The 25,693-nt window shown below is 37.2% G+C and overlaps 1 protein-coding gene across 12 annotated transcripts in view; it reads right to left on the reverse strand.

The window, feature by feature from the left end:
• LOC121064792 (transmembrane protein 170B) overlaps positions 1–25,693 on the reverse strand; it is a 79,479-nt gene that overhangs the window by 51,159 nt on the left and 2,627 nt on the right. The window contains exons 2-4 of one of the 12 annotated variants that reach the window (XM_040546877.1): positions 20,648–20,818; positions 19,554–19,590; positions 16,286–16,773 (exon numbers count right to left, since the gene is read on the reverse strand). The exons of 10 other annotated variants lie outside the window; for them this stretch is intronic. In XM_040546877.1, coding sequence (XP_040402811.1) covers positions 16,632–16,773; positions 19,554–19,590; positions 20,648–20,818 — 350 coding nt within the window. In that variant the 3' untranslated portion in view covers positions 16,286–16,631. Of the gene's footprint in view, positions 1–16,285; positions 16,774–19,553; positions 19,591–20,647; positions 20,819–25,693 lie in introns of those variants that run through there. One more of the 12 variants, XM_040546878.1, reaches the window with a different exon arrangement.

A 25,693-nucleotide genomic window follows, 5' to 3' on the forward strand; every position in this document is an offset into this window, starting at 1 on the left:
CACTTTACCAAACAGCAAAGATACTCTTTGAAGACTCAAATACACGTGTTCATAGTTGGATGGGACTCACAGTTTCACTAACTCTGAGACTTCACTAGCAGAGACCATTTCCTTCTCTCATGTGGACTTCCAAAGTTGGGGGCAACAATCTCTTAATCAGCTGTACTTGCATATTTTCATCCAGATCACAATGCTGATCAGTACTGGGTTTTCAGAGGGATCACACTGGACTGTTTGGTCTCAGAAGGAAGGTGTCTATCAGTACTCATTCCTCTTGCACTTTCAGAATTCAGTCTGACCTTAGGTAAGGACTTGTTTTACAATCAGATTAAAGGTTTGTTGTTGTTGTTTGAATGAGAGTTATTTCTTTGAAATTCACAGCTCCACAAGTTTCAAGTTCAAAATTGGAAAGGTTTGAACACAGAAGTGTTGGGAGATTCATTGACTAAGTTAGTGTTTTGACAGTAGAAACAACAGCCTATCATGCAATTTAATAAATGTTTGCTTTACCCTTTTTGTTTAATTATTGGAGTAATAAATCTCACCCTTACAGTTTATTTGAAGTACCTTTCAGACACATGATCAAAACACTACATTGTATGTGCTCAGAGGCCCCTCAAAGACAAACACATTCAATTATTGCACTACAATCTTACTAGAAAAGTCACCCCTCAGACTTATGGTAAAGAGCAGATTACTGTTATTAGCAATAAAAAATTACAACAGGGGCTCAACATTTATTTTTTCAACTGGAATTTTCCACAGGGTATCTTGAATATGTTTACAGTTGAGATGTAACAGATTTTTCCCTACTCAAATAATTAGTTGGATGACTTCAGTTATCAGAGGCACTCCAAAGACTGAAAAGTTAAGTTTAACCTGGTTAGAAAAAAAAATAAAATCAGAAATCTGGAAGTCTTTTAATATTAACCTACTTGAAATCTGTACTCAGGTGCTGACAAAGTTAAGCTATCTTACTGATCCAAAAATGGAGTTCATATTGAATTGCTAGTGACCTCCAAAGACTGAAGTTCTTCCTTTCCTCCATTTCATTACAGAATAACACATTTTCACAAAATCAATAAAAATGGCATAAGCAAACTCATTGGCTGCGTTTGTTAATACTGTATCATAGAACACTTCTCAACCAAAATATAAATTGTCAGACATAAAAAAAAATTGTAAAAGATACTATTTTTATTGTGATAGTGACAGAAAATTTCAAAGACAACTGGAATTCCAGTCTCAGTGTTTGATAAAAAGCTCCTTCATCATTATGTCACCTACAGTCCATCCTTCTGCTCCAAAATAATGTTGGATTTCCCTAATGTTCTGCAACACTGCATGCTCAAGTCGGCATGTTCGTCTGAAACTAACCTCCCAAAGTGATCACCCAGTCTGGAAAATACAAAGTAGTAAAATTTATCAAATCCAAGGCATGCTATGAACGGAATGGTTCAAAACGCGTATTTCTAAGAGGAGAGGAGGTAGAGTCAGGTTTGAAGTCAAGTCTTAAATATGAAAACGAGCAGCTCAACCCTGTGCATAATCATAGTTATTGTTTATGTGCCTGTTTAGGCACATAAGTGAAAGTATATTTTATAAATGCTTGTACTATGAATTTCAGGCATTTTCCTTTTCCACTGTAATTACTGATGTAGTTGAAGTTCACTGCAGGACAGTTTGGAAGCTTCCCTGGGGGAGATAACGTCCTGTGAAACAGCCAACCTGCAAAATAGGTCCTGCAAACATTCCAGGGGGAATTGATAGGTTTCTGTCACCGTTGACTCCAATGTTATTTTGGCTGATCTAGTTGCTTACAAGGCTGATCTTCATAAGGCAGGTCAGTCAGTCAGGACATTAGTTGATCTGGATCTTCTCCGTGAGCAAAGAAACTACCCTGACAAACACAAGGTTAGTCCTTTGCAAAGATTAAAATGCAGGTCTTGGTACTAAAGTATTTCTTTCTCAAGTGTGTTCTATTTGAGACAGAACTCTTGAACTTCTGGGGGAAGAATGAAGGAATGAGCTATACAAGTTTATAACACATGAAAAACACACGTATGCAAAAACCCATGGTTACTTCTAGTTTTTTTATTATTATTTTTTTTTTTGTCACCAAATGGGCAATTTAACATTACATAAAATAATCACTGCTGATATCTACACAGTGACTGAGAAACAGCATAACATTGAAGAGGGGGGTTCTGTACCATTATAGGATGTAACAGCTAACTGACAGGTGATTAGGTTTATTCTATTTCCACATGCGATAGCTAGGGAGAGGAAAACATTTGGTACATCAGTTACTCTGGTAAACGCATCAGCCAAAGATGTCAATCTGGCTACAGAAGACTCAGGAATGGTGAAATTTGTCTTTTTTGTGCATCTTCAAATAACATTTTGACAAACGTTCAACAAGAGGAGGAAAGGGTTACAGTGGTAACTTGAAAAATTTGCAGAGTACCGGCCAGTAGTATATCCATAAGACAGAATGACAATTTGAAACTTGTTCACATTCTAATACCTCCAAAATCTCCACTTCAGAAACACATTTCATATTTAGAAGCAGAGGCATCTGACCAAATCGAATGCCACAGGGGACTTCACAGGTGGCCAATCCACGCAATGAAATAATAGCAAGTTTTAATGGAATTGCATTGTGCTGATGGAAGTGAGTCTAAAAGTGGGCTATGCAAGGCTGAGCAGATTATCTTGGGTGTCATCACTCGGCACTTGTAGGGCAACCAGGCGATCAGGCCCAGTCAGCATGGGTTTATGAAAGGCAGGTCCTGCTTGACGAACCTGATCTCCTTCTATGACAAAGTGACATGCTTAGTGGATGAGGGAAAGGCTGTGGATCTGGTCTACCTTGACTTCAGTAAGGCTTTTGACACCATTTCCCACAGCATTCTCCTCAAGAAACTGGCTGCTCATGGCTTGGACTGGCATATGGTTCGTTGGGTTAAAAACTGGCTGGATAGCCAGGCCCAAAGAGTCGTGGTGAATGGAGTTAAATCCAGTTGGAGGCCGGTCTCTAGTGGAGTCCCCCAGGGCTCAGTACTAGGGCCAGTTCTCTTCAGTATCTTTATCGATGATCTGGATGAGGGGATCGAGTGCACCCTCAGTCAGTTTGCAGACAACACCAAGTTAGGTGCACGTGTAGATCTGCTCAAGGGTAGGAACGCTCTGCAGGAGGATCTGGATAGGCTGGACCGATGGGCTGAGGACAACTGTATGAAGTTCAGCAAGGCCAAGTGCCGGGTCCTGCACTTAGGGCACAACAACCTGTGTGATTCTTAGTTCTGACTTGCATTAGTGAACACAGAAGATAAAACCCATCGCGTTAGTGAGTTACTGAAAAAGTCCCAGCTTATCAGTGGATGTGTCTATAAAGGCAGAGTTAGAGCTGCATCACATGGAAAGAAAGAAGGTGGACCAAAAAAGGCACATGCTTTCATAAGTTGAACAGAAGTGAAGTCTCAAGGAGTGATTCATTTTTGCTCCTGTTTGTTGCCTCCTCTCACTTTTATACCAGGCAAAAGGATTTTTGCCCTGGATTCCAAAACCAACCCACTACTACTACATTCCTTTATAAAAAAAATCCATTTCTTCTGCTAGTCATATAAGAAGTGATTTAATACTCACATAAGTGCTCCAGTCTGCATTTTCATATCTGCTCCTGTAGCTTTTATTTTGAAAGCATTCACGTTATACAATACAGTGCTAAATCTTAAGCACAGTACCAAGCATAAATATTAAATAATGCTTTGAGTACTGAACATGGTAAAGATAGATATATATTGAGAGGAAAAAGATGCAGACATTTAGCACTCGAAGCGTAATGGTGAAGAGAAACAGACTTCTTGCCTTTGTAAACATAATATTTAGAAACAGCATTAAAATAGACCCAGATGATGAGGATTATTGTTTTGGTCATTATCCGGAAGTGCAGTATGGGAGTAAAATGGGAAAGAATGTAGGGAGAAAGCATGCACAGACCAAGATCACCATCTAGTGACAGAACTTTTACTTTGCAAAAGGTGTACTTGAATAAGTTTCTGACTTGGAGAAACAAGCCATCCAATCCTTTTACAGTAATAACCCTCTAATTTAAGGACTATGTCTTCCTTTAGGAGTAGCAAAAGATTCAGAGCAGATGATCCGGTGCAGCGAGGTACTTAATATGTTGTTTATTCTCTCTGCTTTAAAAACAAGGTAAAAATATCTTTCCTTGAATTTTAATTTCTTTGAATTTGAAAGATATCTACACTTCTATGGGTAGAATGATAAACTTACCTTGCAGAAAGGAAAAACAATTAGAAAACCTGCCCTTCTGATTAAGCTTTTGCCATCTATCCTCTTTTCTTATTGCACTACCTTTTATTCCCCTAGTCCTTGCTCCTTCCTTTTCACACATTACAAAGGTTTTTCACCCACATTCAGCAGGTCTGTCATGTCACTGTCCAGCAGACATTCTCAAACACCATTCTGCTTTATCCCTAATCACTCAAGTTACTTAGCTTTGTGATAACAGGATTAATCATGGTTTAAAAAAATATTTACCCTATAATTTTGGCATGCCAACCAACGCTATCTGTACCTTGTACTTCCCATCCATCTCATCTCCATGTAACTGTTTTCAGTTGTCTTACACTTAGAGTGCAAGCTTACTGTACATCAGGGAAACAGTCTGTGAGTAAAGCTTGAGGCTATCCAGCCCCAGGAACAGGGCTACACACCTCTCCCAGGCAATGGTTCTTCATAAACTAGGCAATGGTTTATGCTGAGAAGTACGTGGACAAAAAGATTTCATTCCTATGATGTTGAAGGGTACTAGGAACTGACTAAAAGCAGGGACTACACACAGTAAGCTTTTGAAACATGTGTTACCTTCAGCTGCAGAAGCACTGAAGAAAGAACAAATAGTACAGGCAGAGGCATTCATTTCTTCACGTCTTTTTATTTTTTTTTTTAAACAGGACCAGGGATTTTTCACCTGATATTTAGGCACTGTGCAAAGGGATAGCTTTATTTTTGGAATGCTTGTGTTGAAATACACTACTTGTTAAATAGGAAGCTGTATTCACAGAGAAGTGATTACTCTGGCTCCCCTTCTACTGACAAGATTTTAAGCTGTATTCTACAATAGTTTCATTTAGCTTTTAACAATTTATAAAAAAATGCTACTGCCAATGTTTATCACAAGTGGAATATTAGTAATCAGTGTTGTCCTATAGCGTGTCAACACAGTTGGGCTGATACATGCCATAATTAATTTGGACAAAAGGAACATATTTTCAAAAAATCCTCTAAATATTTTAAACGTATTCTATTTTACAGTTGAACATAGGCTCTACTCTCACTATACTTCTTTTCCCTAAACTTACTAGGAACACTTACAAAAAGAAGTAACAGGTATTATTCTTAAAGAAAAGGGTAAAAAAATACAATTTACACAAAGCATTTATAGTCACTATAAGAATTCAAGTAAACATGGACAAATATATATATACACACAAACATTCAAAATTCTGTATTATATTTACATCTACATATATAATATCTTATACAAAGCATTAATGCACAGTCCTACTCTGGTAACATCCACCTTGGAAGGCTAATTAGTTTTGGTATTGAAAAAGTGAAACTATTTCTCATGTGTCAAAAAGTGAATTTGATTCCAAAACCTTTTTTTTGTGAAGCAGAGCAAAGAGTAATGGGTTAACACCGCTCCCCCAAAACAAAACATCCTGTAAAGCAAGAAAGCCTGTTCTTCAGGAGAACATACCTCTTAAAAATACACCCATTTAATTGGACCCCTCGCTACAAGAAGGACATCGAGGTGCTCGAGCGAGTCCAGAGAAGGGCAATGAAGCTGGTGAGGGGTCTGGAGAACAAGTCTTACGAGGAGCAGCTGAGGGAGCTGGGATTGTTCAGTCTGGAAAAGAGGAGGCTCAGGGGTGACCTTATAGCACTCTAGAGGTACCTTAAAGGAGGCTGTAGCGAGGTGGGGGTTGGTCTATTCTCCCACATGCCTGGTGACAGGACAAGGGGGAATGGGCTCAAGTTGTGCCAGGGGAGGTTCAGGTTGGATATTAGGAAGAACTTCTTTACTGAAAGGGTTGTTAGGCGTTGGAATAGGCTGCCCAGGGAAGTGGTTGAGTCACCATCCCTGGAGGTCTTTAAAAGACGTTTACATGTAGCATTTAGTGATATGATTTAGCGGAGGACTTGTTAGTGTTAGGTCAGAGGTTGGACTAGGTGATCTTGGAAGTCTCTTCCAACCTAGATGATTCTGTGATTTTCAGAAAGCAAATTGTGTCCTACCTAACTGGTTCTAAATGAGCTACTTTGGCACATGGGAAATTGCACCTGTGTATCATTCTTCACAGAGAGAGGGCCCCAGTTTGGGAGCAGGGGTGTCTTGCCTTGGAGCAGCTCTGGCACTCTCGGTTCTCCCCATTCCTGACATGGACATGGCTCAGTTTTTCCCCACAGGTGTCCCACAGCGGTATGGGGCAGGCAGGCAGGAAACACTGCGGCTGTGAGCCATCCCTGTGGTCAGAAGCAGAACCCAAAAGGTGCCCAACTGCTCTGCAAAGGTCCACACAGGTTACAAAATTTAAGTAGCTACTTTCTTCTAGCAGTTACCATGAAAGTTTACGCTTTTGCACAATATTGTGTCATACTATATATAAGGCCCTCGAGTTTATAATCAGAAGACTCAGGTATTTTGACGCTTCTCCTCCAGACCAATCTTCATTCTTGTGCCTCCACCCTCTGCAAGAAAGGCTTGTCTTGAAAGCAACATTAACTTACAAATAATAAAAACAACAACAAACAGAAACACTACCTTAAACTGTAGCAACCTTTTAATAGTCTCCTTAGCTCCTTAAGCTCCTCACAAGAAATCAGCTGTTGTAATGCAGTCTGTAAAAGCAGTAATTTCAGTCTGCATGGAAAAAAAAAAAAAGATTCACCAGCAAACATTCTCTGATTGACTTAAAATAAAGCAAATAAAACTACCTTATTTAAGACAGGCATTAAAAAAATTCACATTATAATTCGTCAAAATGGCATCTCCAAGAAGTAGTAATTAATACACTCATAGTGAATTAAGCTTCCTTAAAAACAAAACGCGTGTGACAGAAACAGGAACAAACAGCATCTTTATGCTTCATCAGGTCAACAAAATAAACTAGGCAAAAACACTTGCATGATGTTGACTAATACTATTTAGGAAAAAATATACTGAAATTGCTAGCTGACAATCTGATGAACTACAGAAAAATCAATCTGCTTTTCTTTTTTTTTTTTTTGTCACCACTTCTAAATTATGCATATCCACTTGCATAAACAAATCTTTATTATAGTCACAGAAGCCAGTGCTCAGATTCCATTCACAGAATCATCTAGGTTGGAAGAGACCTCCAAGATCACCCAGTCCAACCTCTGACCTAACACTAACAAGTCCTCCACCAAACCATATCACTAAGCTCTACATCTAAATGTCTTTTAAAGACCTCCAGGGATGGTGACTCAACCACTTCCCTGGGCAGCCTATTCCAACGCCTAACAACCCTTTCAGTAAAGAAGTTTTTTCTAATATCCAACCTGAACCTCCCCTGGCACAACTTCAGCCCATTCCCCCTCATCCTGTCACCAGGCATGTGGGAGAATAGACCAATCCCCACCTCGCTACAGCCTCCTTTAAGGTACCTATAGAGAGCAATAGGGTCACCCCTGAGCCTCCTCTTTTCCAGACTGAACAATCCCAGCTCCCTCAGCTGCTCCTCGTAAGACTTGTTCTCCAGACCCCTCACCAGCTTCACTGCCCTTCTCTGGACTCGCTCGAGAACCTCCATGTCCCTCTTGTAGCGAGGGGCCCAAAACTGAACACAGTACTCGAGGTGCGGCCTCACCAGAGCCGAGTACAGGGGGACAATCACTTCCCTAGTCCTGCTGGCCACACTGTTTCTTATACAAACCAGGATGCTGTTGGCCTTCTTGGCCACCTGAGCACACTGTTGGCTCATATTCAGCTGACTATCAACCAATACTCCCAGGTCCTTCTCTGCCAGGCAGCTTTCCAGCCACTCATCTCCCAGCCTGTAGCACTGCTTGGGGTTGTTGTGCCCCAGGTGCAGGACCCGACACTTGGCCTTCTTGAACTTCATACAGTTGGCCTCAGCCCATTGGTCCAGCCTATCCAGATCCTCCTACAGAGCCTTCCTACCCTCAAGCAGATCAACACATGCACCTAACTTGGTGTTGTCTGCAAAACTAACTAGCCTTTTACATACATTTCATTTACTCCAGCATTTTTTCCACCCATATGCTAAAATTTAACTAGCGGATGCAGAGGCTGGAAGTATTAAGACCATGGAGGAGGGGAGGAGAAATTAAAGTCTTACTCACACCACATTAGTCTTGTAGGTCCCACTGAGGGTTTTCTTGTATTTATGAAGCATTTATGAAGCAGAACTAAGATGCTTGCAGGAACACACCATTACAGTCTAGAGGAATATGCATCACTCAAGTATTAATTTTAGCTTTATTTTATGTATACATTGGTACATTTAAATTGGGTTCACAGAGTATAAAACTTTTGTTACCAGGGTGTGACGGATGTACCCAGCTCCTCGAGCCTAGTGGTCGTTTGGTTCAGTCTCTGAAGGAAGTTGAGGCCTAAACCGGCCTAGACCATGACTGGGCCATGAACTTTTTTAATTCCAACCTGTTATTCGAAACACCCACATAGGAAGAGGTGACATGGTGTGCTTTGATGTTCAGGAGCTCGGAAAGCAAAACATCGATCATGCAATTAACACAGGAATAGCAGGAGTGATAAAACCAAGACTAGTTTATCAAGGAGCAAAAACAGATGTATGCACAAGGAGTCTTATGCTTACCTTCTCCATCGTTTGTAATCTGACTATAAGATAGCCACCTTATTCCATAAACATGATAGCCTGAGTGAGCTTTTTTACTAAGCAGCAGGCTGCACATCAGTGATTTCCGCTGGAGTTGGGATGCCTCTCACATATACTCTTCGAGGTTGAGGCCCCTTAACAACTGCACATCTTTGGTAAGCAACTGACACTGTGCACAACTTGTACCACTGGGAATTAAGATTGCATATTGGTAATTTGGACGTTAAGCCTCACTTTTACAACATTTTACTTCAATAAACCATTTTTGCTATACTTTTCGTGGTGATTCTTTAAACAGCTTAAACCACACCCATGGCAGTGCATTTCATACGAAGGTTGATGCGTAGTTGTACTATTACGAGTTATTTATCAGCACATGCAATAAACTATGAAAAGTTACTGAAAATATTTTAACAGAAATTTTTAATCCAATAAATGAACAGAAATTGTTTGACTTATAAATTTCATATATAAGGCTACTACCAAACATTTCCTATCACACATAAAAGAAAAGATTAAAACTACTTAAAGGCTCTTGAAATCTTAGAATTAGAATAGATTTTTCCATTGTGCATCCATACCAAATTATAGAAGTGAAAACAGTGCTGAAAAAATGTTTTACTTTAAATAACAGTCTAGCTGTTATTGCTGCTTTTCAAAGAATCTGGAAGTATATAATGAAAACAAAGCTAAATAGTTAAATGGATGTACTTCGATCATTACCGCCAATATAATGAGAGAGTTAACTACCAAAGGTTCTCAAAAAAAATTTATTACGTACATAAAGAGAACTGTACACAAATAGGGAAATAAAAAAGTTGCTTTAAAATGAAAGAGCAATGATCAAATACAGTATTTACAGCTTAAGTGTCACCCATTAGTGTCTTATTTTATTTTCTTGTATTGGAGCTATTACACGAACATGCAGTACGTCCACAACTCAAAATGAGCACCTTTTTCAAAGACATAGTCCTGTACAATGCATAAGTCAACTGTTTGACTAGGTCACTCCTCTCCTTCACTGTTCTTGTTCTGAAACTCAAAGACAGCAATGCCTACATGTCCTGGTTTCAGTTAGGACAGAGTTAATTTTCCTCCTAGTAGCTGGCAGGGTGCTATGTATTGGATTAGAATGAGAAGAGCGCTGATAACATGCTGATGTTTTAATTGTTGCAGAGCAGTGCTTACACCAAGGCAAGGACTTTTCAGCTTCTCGCTCTGTCCTGCCAGCGGGCAGACTATGGGCACAGCAGGAGCTGGGAGGGGACAGACCCAGGACAGCTGACCCAAACTGGCCAAAGGGGTATTCCATACCATCTGACGTCATGCTAAACAATATATAGGGGTGACTAGCCAGGGGGGGGGGGGGGCGGCGGCTGCTCGGGGATAGGCTGGGCATCGGTCAACGGGTGGTGAGCAATTGCATCGTGCATTACTTGTTTCATACACACTATTAGTAGTAGTACTATTATCATTATTATTGTTATTATTATTTTCTTGTCTTAATATTAACTGTCTTTATCTCAACTCACAGGCTTCACACTTTCCCGTTTCTCTCCCCCATCCCAGAAAGGGGGGGGGGGAGGGTGAGTGAACAGCTGTGTGGTGTTTAGCTGCCGGCCGGGTTAAACCACAACACTAGGTCATGATCCTTAGCTCAGGTAGCTTCAACAAGTAGAAATACAAACATTTAGTTCCAAAATGCAAGCTGGCAGAATGCTTTCTATCCACAAACAGTTTGTGGAGAGATAAGCTGCATCGGGCACGATCTACTGTTTAAGTCAAACTTTATGAAAACTGTGTGCGTGCATGTCAGGGCATATTTTTTTTCCATGGTCTAAATGGATACTAATTTTGCCTTCTTCATTTTTAAAGATCCTCAGACTCACATTTCTGACCACTCCTCATTCGCTCAGCCAAATTTGGAAGGTCATAACGGTGGCTGTATTTGTAAAACTTACAGTACAACTGTTGCAGTCCTCAGTATAGGTGTCAAATACTTCAGCCTTTTTCTAACTGTAGATAGCTATCTTAAGTGGATTCTGTAAATGTTTCTAAAGAATTATTTGATTTCTATATATTGCCACAGTCAAAAGTTTAGTTACATAAATACCTGGCTATCCTCTGAAAACAACAAAAATATTAAGGACCTTTGAAATTGCATTATCTGTATATAAATCGAGCACATTTTAAATGAGTAAAAACCTTCAGCCAAGTTATCAAGTTATTTTAAAAGACTTGAGATTTTTAGCTCGGATAGCTTCAACAGTATACGTTATAATGATGGATAATCTGGAAACAGATTATACAATGCTGATATTAAGTAACTTAATTAAACTTAAAAGTTAGATTTCAAATTAAAAGAAATGTCATTTTGAAAATGACCAGCCATTTCCTTTCTTCACTTTGCCTTAACATTTTCTTTCCAATTCACAAGAGAAGAAACACAAAAGGACATATTATCCATTCCTTTTAACCACTAATAATCTTACTAGTATTCATGAAGTAACTTCTTAAAGTCTTCAGTAGCTACTAGATGAACAACAAGAAGCATGGGAAAAAAAAGTGTTCCTGAAAGAAAATGCTTCTCTACATGATTTACTAGACTTCAGAGTAAAATTGTACATCACTGCAGACTTGAGACATCTTGGTCATTACATTTAAACTGAATGCACAAACTTTTCAAGTATAACTCCAGGCACAAGTCAGAGGAAACAGCTTGCTATCAGCACACAATCTTTCTTACTTTCAAGTATCAAATAGTATGTACTCAGATTAAAGTCTACCTTCTATGATAACCATTTTTTAAAAATCAAAGTATGTGCAGTTAAGTACACAAAGTGTCACCTAACCGAAGACTTCATTGCTGTAACAGAGTACAATACTTTTCACTGAACTTACAAGCTACAAAAATTGACTTTTAATCCAACACATTTTTTCAGCTGTGTTAAATTCATCTGTACACAAAGAACACTATCTTTCTGAAGCAAAAGCTGAGGATTTAAACAGCCATTTCCATTTTGGGCTGCTCCCAGTCTAGACATTAAAAAAATGAACCATTCAAAAGGTATTCTGCCAATATGTATTTATGCATATGTATGTTAAGTTCTGGTGACAATTCAAATAAAGTTATGTTCTAGCCTTGTATGTGTGCGTGTGTTGTATTTTTCAAACTGGATTTTTCAAATTGTTGATTTGAATTTCAAATTTGAATTTTTCCAATTGCTGATCTTGGCAGCATACCTTATAATATGGTATATATGCTAGTAAAGTCAGCAATTTTTGACAAATATTGCTGGCACAAACAGCTTACACCCTGTCCTCTACCTATAACTGTTTATTTTGGCAATACGAACTTTTAAGTCAGGAGATTTAAAAGCATGATCTAAAAATAACTCAGCTGACTCTCGTGCAGACATCAGAATTCGATAGATCAGCTTTAAAACATACATCTAAGCCATGACCAGCAGTAAAGAAAATGGATTTTCATAAATCTGGATTGTCGAGTTGATTTACTTAATCTGAAATGAAGAATATCTTCATAAGCCAATTATACTTAGAATGTTTATTTCTTCTACGTAACGCAATCAGTTATGAAAAAGGAGTTATGAGAACAAGCCAAGATTTACTTCACCTACTTAAGTGCCTCATCATTAATTTCATCTGCCAAGCTACGAGTCACACAAATAAAAGACACTTCACAGTAGTAGCTAGCAAGCTGATATGAAAATTTCTATCATACTGACTTTATGGAAGAACTGAGAATGTTTCATGTTAGCTGTTATTTTCAGACATATCAGACTCCGACCTCTTGTGAAAGCTGGTGGAACATGCTATTTCTTTTCAACTGCTAACATACTAACAGACATTGAACACTGAAGGAACATAGACAAAGTGAGCACCTTTTGCATGTTTTGCCTATTTATGACCACCACCTACAGTAGTTCTTATTTTTCGAATGGCCATGTACAAAACCATGCGGCTCAATATGACAATGAAAGAAAGGCATTATTAGCATCTGCTTAGTAAATTAAATACATAAAACAGAAAACAATGAAAACCATTCTTACAGGTATTAGAGCTTTGACTCTAGCTTCCTCTCCAATGAGCATTACATCTCTCTCCCCCAACACAATTCAAATAGATAAAAACTGTAACCAAAATAAACATCGGTATTCCTTCTTCAGTATTATTTCCTTCAGAATAGTAAAAACATTGTACTTTAAAAAGAGAAAGCTACAAGTAACATAATCAGGAGTACTGTCTTTGGTCCACATTGATTATTCAAAACTGGTTAAATTATTGCTTTCTTTAAGAAACTGAAGAGCAAACCTCAAATTACACCGTTAGTCATAGTACAGATTATTTTCATAAACTTGTAACTACCCATAAATAAACGAATAACTATTTGGAAGATTTTCTGAAAACAAGATTTTTGGTTATATCAGTAAGTCAGAATTGTGTGGAACATATAAATCTTTAACAATAGCAGCTTCTAACAAAGCAACAGAAGCATCTTCACATTGAACAGTATATTCAGTATTCCTGCCTCCTCCAAAGAGGAAGTTGTGTTGATGTATCTGTTCTCTACTATAAATTAATAATTAACAATGCACAGAATGTGCTTAGTGATACAATGCAGAAACATGCAGAGCTATTTAAAGATAGTTCTAAAAGATTTTGGGTAGATATCTACACAATGCTTTATTGTCCAAAGCAAAGCAGAGTACCATCCGTGCCATTCACGCACAAGATATTTCTGTAGCCTAGTAACAATGAAAAAAATCCTAGATTATCCTAAGTTATTTTCTTTTTCTTGGGTAAGTTATTTCAACTGTTACTTTCTGTAAAGTACAGAATACACCTCCAAAACATAATTCATACATGTATTTATATAAATAGCATATATACACATACACTGCTTTGAATAGAGCACCAAGTTTAACAATGCTGTTCCTAAGGATGTGGAATGAAGCCTCCAAGTTTCAGAGATATAAGGCCACTTGCATTTGTTTTCTCTACTGGAGTTATTATTCATTAAGTTCATGCCATGATCAAGGAACATTTCATAGAGAAACTAGTCATCCTCATTTATCCCTCACAAGAAGCAGTTAAAAACTTCGTCTGTTACGCCAGCTAGGCACTACATTAACTGCCTATTCATTGCTGCCAGACAGTGTCATATAAAGCAGAGACAAATAAGCACCTAAGCACTTTAAAAGCGATTACAGTGATCTATACAATAAAAATTATTTGGAGGAAGGTTATTCAACATCTGCAAAGATACCTCCTTGTCAAAGGAGGAAGGTTAGAATGACAAAAAATTCATTGGCACTACAACTAAAATGAAGAATGAAGTTCATCAATAAAATTTTATTAGTTGCATAAATTTCCTAAGTTACCAGTGGTCAGATAAGAGCTTAAATTAGTGAAACAAAGCAAGCCTTTGAACAGTGATAGCATATAAACCCCATATAATAAGAATCGAGATGCTCAAGGTAATTTGGAGACTGGGAACAAGATTCAGGGTGAGGTAAAGCCATGAGACATTCAAAATTACTGAATGCAATGCTTTGGGAGAGGGTTGTTTTTGATTCAGACTAGCATTTCCAAGTTGTCAAACACAAACACTTTAATGTCTTTTGGATGAGCCATTATATCAAATAACCAAGTTGATTCATAATACCTAAAAAAAGAACAAAAATGAAGAGAGAGCAACTGTTTAAAATCTTCTCCCCTAAAAATATATGTTACAAGGCACATTAGGAGAAATATCATTGATTATTTTATTATTCCTTTTGACTTAAATACCTGAAACCAGTTCTCATATCATAAGACAATGGGGAGAAATTTAAAATGCATTTTGACAGATGCGATAATTTTATTGTCTATTAAAGTGCTATGATTGTTATGCCAAAAAGTATCAGCAGAAAGTAAAAAAAAAAAGAAAAATAATCAAGCCATGAAAAATAAGTTTTGAAATCAAAGTAAGGAAAATATAGGTATTCCCCAGCATTTTAAAGTGACTCAAAGCTAAACGTATAACACTGAGAAGGTTTATAAACTTGCATTTTACATTGTTCCCTTCATAGCCTGTAACTTTGTACATTTTCAAAACAACTAAAATACTTTCAAAGAAAAAAATATTAGCATCCTTGCTGCTTTTTTAAAAAAAAGTACAGTTTATGTGGAAGAAAATAACAGCAAGCAGGTTAATTCATCATACTGCTTTGAAGCACTAAGCAATAAAGCTGGATTGTAAGTCGTATTTTAACCCTATTCTTTTAGCTGCACAGCAGATGCCAGTGATTTCAACAACTCTGAAAGTCTTTTTGACATCTTAACAGCAAAACCTTTGGGCAATTTATTCTTCTTATCAGTATTAACAGTCAACTGCTGAAAAGCATTCAGTTGAGTAAGTATGTAAAAGATGTCTTATTCCTCATAGAGAACTTTGGGCCCTTTAAATTTTGCACTTCATAAATAACATTAAAATTTCTATTCACTCCAAATATTCACACTTAAGACATCTCACATGCACAACACTACTGTTCCCTTTAAACCAGAAAAGCACAAACTCTACTGAAAGCTACGTATTTGAAAGTTCCAGGTATCTTAACCTTTCCAAGGATACAAAATGTTCAGAAACAAGGTAGTAAATACACCAGTGCTGCCCCACTTCCAAACTTCCAAAGTAAGATAACTGGTTTATTAAGCAAACTTAACATTTTTGTTCAATCGAAGACTTGTGTTTTTTGTTTTAAACCCCTTCCATTTTCACCATAGGTATACTCTCAAAGTCTGTATTACATTTGTCTGTTCTTTAAAGAGTACGTGTAGGGTTAATAGTCCTATCAGTACTTAAATAAAGGGAGCTTACTTGCAGCAAGTAGCTTTTCTAAGGCTTTCAGAAGGGCTGGTAACCATCTGTATGTTTCAGACGAAATAATTTAAAGGAATGCATTAGTTTAAGATTCATATGTACATACACAACAGATTATACTTCTTTCTCAGTCTCCTTAAACTACTGATGTCTGAAGAACCAAAACCATGAAAAAATGATGTGCTGATCTTCAGTAAACTGACAATTCATTCTGCGATCATGTTAATTACATCAGGATTGGTAGTTGTAGTTCTTAAATCCCACGAATATTTGTCTACCACTGAAATTGGACCTAACTGTTGTTTTTAATGCCGAATAAGAGTAAAAAAGATAAAATCAGTTATCTTACTATTCCCCCTGAAGTCAAACACAGTGTATATCCACAGCCTTCTTCTATACCTACAATTTCAAAAAAGCTTACCCAACCAACAGTAAAGAACTGAACTCCAAGTTTGGCACATACAGCAACTTTCAGGAGTGCGCCTTTATTTTTATTAAAACACTGATAAGAGCAATGATCCTATCACCAAGCATTAGCCTGACTGGCAGCTACTCAAGGTGCTTTATCTCAGCTTTGCATACAGGGATCGCATCTTGCCTATGACTGAGGCACATAAGGCACAGCGCAGAAGTACAAGAGTTCAGACACTAGAGGACAGTCTGTTCATTCGACTGAACCTCCAGATTTGTACTGCATGTTCCACATCGCTTCCTTTCTCTTGCACTAGCATTCAAGTTCATAAGCTGATGAATCCTCTTCCAGGAAGCTTCTCTTCAGATCAGAGATTTCTTTAGGCTAGTTAAAATTCTTTTTACGTAAGCCTCAGAGCGTTGCAAGAATCCTTGAAAATGAGATAATTGATGTCAGTACTGTCTGTCCAACACCAAAGACGAGAGCTTCTAAGGGAGCCATATTCTTTCCTGCTACTCTGTAAATTCCAGCTACTGCAGCACCTAAGAATCACAGGAAAAACAAACATCAAATTACAGATGTAAACCCAAGGCTGAAATATATGACAAATAATTTACTGCACTTATGCATTAGCTATTTCTAGAGTATTACCAAACACTGTATTACTTCATGGCATTATGCAATTATTTAGCCTTGCTTGACTTTTTCTAGTTTTATGAAAAGCCTTCAGGGATGATTTTCCCAACTGAATCAGATTAACTTTCACAACACAAGCTTGATTTGAAAAAAAAGTGAATCTTGCCATTTCTCTTTAGGTGTCTTCAAATTTAATCTTTTTTTTTTCCTTCATATTTGCCTTCTGCTAATTTGAAAAATTAGCAAAAAACAGCATTCAAGTTTGGTTTAATTGTGCTTGCATAAGCAGGGAGAAGACAACAGTAAGATTGCTGGAGTCTACAAAACAACTAAAAATTTATCATCAAGCTTCATTTAATATTTCAGTTAAATAACAAGTCATACTGTGTCAGTTTAACTTTGATTTAAACTACTAATTCCATAACAATTGTTCAGCAAAATCAAGCAAAAACATGAAAAACGATCAAGAAGTCTTATATTGTCATTCATGAATGCGTGTATGGGAAGAAATCTCTACAGATATCATTAGATTTTGAGTTACATCAAATTAAGACATCACTTATTCTTGTAGATGTGCACAGATTCCCATTTGTATAACATCACATGATCAAGATAAGCCAGCAACAAAATACTGCATTGTAAACAAAGCCAGTTACTCCTACCTCCCTCCCACTGTCTTTTACATGCTGGAATTTATCACATGCATATAAAGAGCAAAAGTCACACAGCAAGCGAATAGTTGTGTTGACTTGAAAAAAGTGCCTGAGAAAGGTATTCTTTGCTACCAATCAAAAATACCGGGCTAATGACGAAGAACATTTTCTTCTCAGATGACGTCTGAGCATAAAGACACCAAAATGTTCATCCAAAAAAAAAAAAGAGTCTTGTGTCTGTGAATAAAAATTTTCCTCAATCCACACCTCAGAAGTTCACTTAGAATAAAGCTTTCTTTTAGAATTTATTTTTTCTGAACTAATATTCGTTGTAGAGTGCTTGCTTCCCTTACCTAAAGGGAACACTGAATTTGCCGTCCTTTGAGGTTTTGATCTTCAGGAAAAAAAAAAAATCTTAATTGTGAAATAGTTATAGAACTTTTTGTACATAATGTCTGAGAAGCCAATTAACTACAATTAAATGATTCTAGAGAACACAAAGATGCTTTTGCAAGCTCTAAGAAAACTGAAAAGCTACCACAGTTTTCGAAATAAATACCAAGAGTTAAAAAAAACAATGGAATTTCCTTGGTTTTACTCAGTCATTAATGTGAATAGCTTTCTGAAGTGATCAAAAATCCATTATTCAGTCCCAACACTTTCTAAAAGTACAATCCATATCTGAATATCATCTGATATCTTAATAAGACTTATTTCTCAAACATTGTAGGAAAAGAATTCACTAATAATTGTTTCTTTACAAAAAAATGTAAAGTATATTTTGTCAGAAACCTCACCACAAGGCTAGTCTTATGTTATTTCACTCAGCCACCTTGCATAAGCTTTTCCATTTGTTCCTCTACTATTGACTTGTCAAAAACTGAAAGAGATCCTTGAGACTGAGCCCAGTACTGACATTAAAATTATTCAGGTGACTGAACTCTCAAACTGAATTCAAATGGCTAAGATTTATTAACTAGTAGCATCAAATTATGGTATCCCAATAATAGAACTGTTTTGCTTCTTAAGAAAACATTGAGATATTTTGGAAAACATCAATAATGAAAACATTTAAAATGTTATAGATTAATAATTATGTGTTTATATTTGTTGAATAGCCGTGTGCAATACAACCTGTAATGCATAACCCAGCACAATTGGTACAGAGCCAGAGTATACTACAATAAGTTGCCATTGAGGAAACACAATTGTTCTCACATCACCAAAAGAGTGTGTATTGAGGGAGGAGGACAAACAGACCCTTTGGGATAAAATGCAGCTGAAATCCTTACTTCAAACTGCCTAACATATCTATTCCTGGGGTTATTTTTGACAGTATTCACCACTATTCACTCAGTTTGTTGCCTTTTTTTTTTTTTTTTAAACTAACCATGATTTTACAAAGCCTAGGAATTGAGGGGTTTGCTCATGGAAATCGGTTTGATATTTGAATTTCTTAAGTACTGGATTTGGCCTATCCAAGAAACGAAATACTTAACTTCCATTCCAGCTTGCAGCATAATAGCTATTGAAAATACTCTTTAATATCGTATTACCGTAATTGGCCTTCAGAAGCTCCTCACAGAATTTCTTTCAGGATGAAACAACGCAGTGTCGTCCAGAAACAAAAATACCTCAACATGTTTAGCTAACCCAGTTACAATGTTCTGTGCAAAACCATTCGGAACAGCGTAATAAAAGTCCACACTGTAAGCTTGGAGAAATTCTCAGGTGAAATGCATTATTTACACATAAACAGTGCTGTTTATTTGTTAAATGTTTTGACATGTAAAACTGGATGCCCCAAAACACAACTGTGTTACTCCTCTTCTCATGCATAGATAAAGACAAAGTAGTTTCATTTCACAAACACTGACCCTACCCCACTGCAGAATACTACTGAAAGAGTCTCGGCTTGGATATCCAGCAACGCATTTCCTATCTTTTATTCTTCAGAAACAGTCACGCACAGCTGATCTAACATGGCCACTGCCATTTTATACATAGGACAATTCGATGTCAGCATAACTCACAATGTAAGGTTCTCAACGGGTTCCATATGTGCCTTACCTTAGAAGAAAAAAAAAAGTAGAATTATACTGAACTGTTGTTAAACACTGGAAATTCTAGGCTGGGAAATATACAGCAATTAAAACATCACTTTGAGGAAAGCCTTAAGGAAATATTTCTTCAGAAGCTTATATTTTTATTTAATCTTGAAAGCTAACAGGCAAGAATGACTTTCAGTATAAGAAACTTTAAGAAATAATCTCCTACAAAGCACCCATGAGTGCAGCTTAAGTGTTACCACTACTTTGATAATCTGTACAATTCAAAGACAGAATGAAAGGCAACACTGCTCACCTACAGTTTAAGGCTATATAGTAGTCTCTAAATTTACAGTTCCGTACCCTCAAAGGCTTTACAACTAACATCATTCCTCCCTACAACAAATAAATTGGAAATTATCATTATAACCACACAAGACTGGGAAGGTCTTTCAAATCCATAAGCCAAACTATTTGGTCTGTTCTCTGAGTGGCATGCGTAGTTCGGATTGTTATACAGTCACTAAAAAAAAAAAAGTAAAAAAGTTTCTTTGCTGCAAGTCAGTACCTACACGGCACCTTTCCTTCCTTTAAGAGAGCAACATCCTATCCAAATGCAATTTAAAAACCTCCAGCAGGCTCAAGGAAATGAGCAAGAAGTCAGTCCAGCAATCAATGGGATCAGAGCTTCATTTCCAAACAAAATGGCTGTCTTTAAGGGTATTAACAGGTGATCTTGACCAAAACTTTTGGCAAAAGGTCTGCACAAGTATGATAAGACAGGACTGCACTTTCTGGTCTCAAAAAGGTATTACCTGTCAAGCATACACATTTGAACAGCTTGGTACCCAAAGTTTACAAGATGAAAGACTAGGACAATCGTCCACTACAACTCTGGAATCGTTTTTATCTTTACCACAACAGGAAGAGAAACTCAGCTGTCATTTTCATTAGGATTGCTACATGACTAAAGCAAAATCCTTAATAAACAATCACCAAACCACTAAGGGAAGGTTTATTTGTTTTAATATTGATTTAAATTTAGAGTAAATAAGTAAAAACACAAAAGACAGACTTACTGGTTATCATTGCTCCTGTTACAGAACCCAGAAATCCAATGCTGACCACAATGACAGAGATTAGTCTCCCCTGCCTATGCCTCTGCAGCATCAGAAACATTAACACTCCCACAGCACCATGGACAAACAGAGAGGAGAAGAGAGCCCAGAGGAAAACCCAGTACCACATCTCTGAAAGAAAGCAGTCAAAAGATTAATATTTTTCAGGCAATAAATTTATAAGAGATTTAGAAACATTGCTATACAATCAATAGTAAAAGAAAAGCAATACCCATTTCAGTCCTGAAAGGAGTCAATGTGAAAACACTGGCATATGCTCAAGACAGCTATCCCCTTTTAGCAGTCTATCTAAAGAAGTAACTCTATTATGATCAAAAAATTGTAAAAAGAAATCTAGTACAGTTTTTTGTAATAATACACCTAATTAAAGACCACCATACTTTCTTCAGAGGTTTCTTTAAAAAAAAGAACACAATAATTGTAACTTCTTACTAGGATTTTGCAAATATAGCTGCAGAACAAAAAATTATCTGAAACCAACTGAACCAGAAAAAAGTCAAGAACTCTCTTTTATAATAAGAGACCACATCAACCTAACATCAAATGCAAAAAAGGAGATTAAAGACTTCAGTATATCTACCCAGGAGCTGTAAGTGTACTATTGAATTAGCTTCAAAAGGAAAAAAATAAAAAATATTAAAATGTAGTAATACATCCAGCAGCTTTATTCTAATTGCTTAGCACACACTTTTATAGATACGGGTAGTCACTATTATTTAAGTCACTGAGCAAGGACAGGAGATCTTGAGAACGTGCAGAGTACAAACATTTCTAAGAATGCCAGACGTGATCATTACTTTCAAATAAAAGAGCAGAAAGCATCAACAAAGCTACATAAAAATTAAAGAAACTTCCTTACTTGGTGATAATCTTCTAAAAGCATTTACTATAATTCAAAAGGGTAAGAAAAACTAACAAAGGAAAAAAGCGAAACCCTAAATATATCCACCTTTTTTTAAAGGTCAACTACAGTGATGATCTTGTGTCTCTATTATCACAGAATTCAGCAAACTGGGAGACGTTTTCCCAGCTGTCACAATCCCAAACTTAATTAGCTTTTTCCCCACAGTTCACCCTAAAAAAAAGATACAGCTTCCATATAACAGCAGGACAATGTTTATCAGGTGAGCCTGTATTACTGTAGCTTGACACACAGTCATTCAAAGCAGAAATATACCCAATTAGCTAACTTTAAAAAAAAAATACACAAACACAGCAGATTAAGCAAAGCATACTGTAAAAGGATGCTCAGAAAGAATCGTTGCCACACAGTAACTGCAGTCCTTTGAGTCCAAGTCTGTAGAGTATACATAACCACAGCACAAAAAAAAAAAAGAGTTCAAACTTTTTCATTTAGCAGTACTTGGAGCATAGTCTCAACCCTTCCCCTTTCACACAGGCATAAAAGGCAAATCCATAGTCATAGGACTCAGAACTCCTATAAATCAGGAGAATCAAAAGACCCACTTAGGAGGGCAACGAGGAAGGTGAGCGGTAAATATACATACAGTTAATACTAACTGCTGTAGTTCAAGACACAACCTCTCTTTCTGAGTGTTTGGATACACACACACTATTGGGGGTAGCTTAAGCAAGTCCATGGAAGTTCTCCATCCACATTATACAGATTTGCGAAATACAGTAAAAGAGAGGCCTCTACAGGACAGTATGTTTACAAGACTTGTCCCAAGCTTTCATCTTTCTCAATTAAGGCAGATACAAGAGATGAAACACCTACTTAAGGAAAGCACAATCTTGCAATATTATGAAGGTCAAGATAACCTGATACCACAGTGATGGACTCAGAGTAGGTATTTCAAATATCAGACGAAGAAAATGCTCAGTTCTTATGCAGCATTGCATGACAATTACATGCTGTAAGATTCCCAAACACTCCACAGCTATGACAGCGGTCTATTGATCAAGGTTATCCCCTGCAGTTTCCACAAGGTCTATGAGGCACCACAATGCCTTTTAGGAAATCAGTAGTTGTGGTCATTGTTGACCCTTGCCAGGTGGAAAAAATAAATTAATTTGCAGTCATAGGAAGACTTCTTATGATGACTGTATTCATAGAAGAAAAGGTAGTATTATGAAACGACTAACTCCAAATGGAAGAACCCAAACATATTCACAACCCCTCTACATGACAAAATAACTGCACAATGATCAACTATCTTGGTCTTATTTAGATTCCAAATAAGGCTCAAGGAAAATTAGCATCGGGCCGCACTTTATATTTAGGGCAGAAGACAGTAGAACAGAACCAGCCCCAAATGTTAGATAAAATTGAGTTCTTTCACACACACTTTCCCCTCCTGTTCCTTAAAGTGACATGCATACTGAGCGCATTCAAAAGGCAATTAGAGAACATCCAGAAATATTTCTTGTTCTACATGAATGCAGCTGTAGTGTTTAAAGAACCCAGCTATAAACCATGACTTCACAAAGCCTTAGGTTTTCAGCTCAATAGTATCGCAAAGTCAGCAATGCAAGAAATGCAGGTAGTGTTACATTCAACTGCAATAACCCAGTACCTTCTCATAATATATCATTCATACCTTCTGTTTTTGCCAGACTGACTGTAGATGCTAAAATCTGCAGGTATTTACTTCAGAGCAGTTGGAGGGGAGGTGGGTAGAGGGAGAAACCCCTCATATCTTCATGATGGTAGGAACCAAACATTTGTTTAGATGCGAAAAGGGCTAGGCCATAGGCCTGTGAGGCTCCTAGATGCAAAAGTCAGGCAGCAGGATGAGGGACACAGCAAGCAGCTGTGAACTGGTTAACTGTCTTTCATCCTGCAAGTAGGCAAATTACTTACAGAACACCAATTTGGAGTTTGTGTTTATGTACCTCGAAGTACACGTTGCAGATTATCCACTCTCCACCAACTTCCGTGCAAATTTGTTAAGTAGCTGATTAGCAAGTTACTAGACATAGTTATGAACAGAGAGACTAAATGTTTTTTCCCCTTACACACATTCTTGCTAGAGAGCAACTAGAGTCATTTTTATCCCAACAGGTTGAAAACAGAACTTAATCCACAGTTTTTTTTTCTTGTGTAAGAGTTTGAGGTTCTCTAAAATTCATTATCATCCAACTCCATAATTATGATAAAGATGGCCTTGGAAAAATACTGTGCTAGAGCTACACTGAAGGAAGCAAAGAATGGGTTGGGGATAACACAGAGATGCCATGAGGGAACTGAGAAAGAGAACGTGAACTTATGAACCCAAAGGGTCAAGGCTTTGCTTGACCAAAAAATAACCCAGTAGTTGAAAGATTTTTAATATCTGTAAATGTGAGACTGCAGTGTTTTAAGAGCATGCTGATACAACAGACACTTACGTCTTATATATGAGATTCATGCTCTAAGAGGTATAAACATACCTGATCAATTGCTACTATCTTGACAAACAAAGCATGCTGTCAAAAAAGTTCATTATTTGTGTAACTACACTAATTAACTTGCTCTTCTGATGATATGAACTACACAATTGGAATACTTTGCTGGTATGACAATGATTTAGCTTTAGCTAGCAGAAAGCTCCAAACACAAACCTAGCCTCAGTTATTTAGTCACATCCTCATAGAGCTACCTGAAAGAGCCCTGAACAAAATGACAAAATGAAATTACAAAAAAAAAAAAAGGAAGAAAAAAGCACTGGAAGAGATCTGGTACTTTGTGGCTTACAAGCCACAACATCCAATGCATAGCACAGATCACCCTCGCTTTACGCGGGTGGAATTTCCCTCCCACCCTCCAGAAGAGCTGCGGGGCTCGAGCACTTGCAATTCATGCTCTCTCTCTCCAGATTTAGGGTACTACTCTGTTAATTTAGGTATTTATAGCTATCATATATAAATTATACATATAATACACAAATCATATTATGCTTATCTATTACACATGTACTTTGAACATATCACTGTAGGCATATACAACCTCAAATATTAGACTTTTATGATTAGAAACAAGTCTTAAAGGATGCTAAAGTTTAAAATAACATCTGTATTGACTTATCAAATTTGAAGTTGCATTCCATTAACAGCTTTATCTTCGACAAATAAAAAATGCAAAATCAAAGTATGTAAATGCTAACACTTTTGAATATTATTTATATACGTGAACATGTTGTCCCACTGCCACTCAGCTTCAGTAAACAGGGAGTGAGTACACCATTAGTCCTTCATCTTCAACATTTTTCTTTCCCTCTAGTCCTTAGTTTATCTTACCAGATGAATAGCGATCACCTATAACACTTCATAAACCAAGACTGATTGCTCCAAAACCAAGTATCTATCTTGAGATTCTGATCTATGTACCCAGTAACTATCTACCACTTGCTACAGAACTCTTTGTGCAGAATTTAAGTATCTGCTCCCTGAACACAAAGATACAAATTTCAGCCAACAAGATAGCACGTGCAGAAGTTTGAATGAAGAAACTACATAACGTTATATCCTTGCAGATTTATGAACTCAACACACTCAGATTACGAAATGCCTGTTTATTATACACGGCAAACTTAACTCAGCTCTTTATACATTATGGTGTTTTCTTCATCACTAGGTCCTTTCTTTAGTTATTGTATTAACTGGTGCACTGGAAGTTATCAGGTCTATACAGTCAAATTGTTGTTTGTAGATGCTAACATTTTTGCTGTATTAACTGGAAGAGAAGAACTTGCCGAAGAGCATTTAAATCATTAGAGACTAGACCCCCTGAAGTTGCAGGATAGGGGACAACAACATAGTCCAGAAAATCAGGGAACAAATAATTGCAGGATGAAGCTTAGGAAAAAAATAGAAGAAGGCTTCAGTCTTTGGAACACGCAAGTTAACAAGACATAAACAAAACACCTACTTTGCTTACAGGAATGGACAGAAGCATTGCAAAGTTCCCTAAACTTGAGGTAGTCCTATAACATGAATATTTACTACAACTGACACTCATGTGGGGACATTTCTCAGTTCAGAATC

The sequence above is a fragment of the Cygnus olor genome, chromosome 2, assembly GCF_009769625.2.
Source record: "Cygnus olor isolate bCygOlo1 chromosome 2, bCygOlo1.pri.v2, whole genome shotgun sequence".
Lineage (NCBI taxonomy): Eukaryota > Metazoa > Chordata > Aves > Anseriformes > Anatidae > Cygnus > Cygnus olor.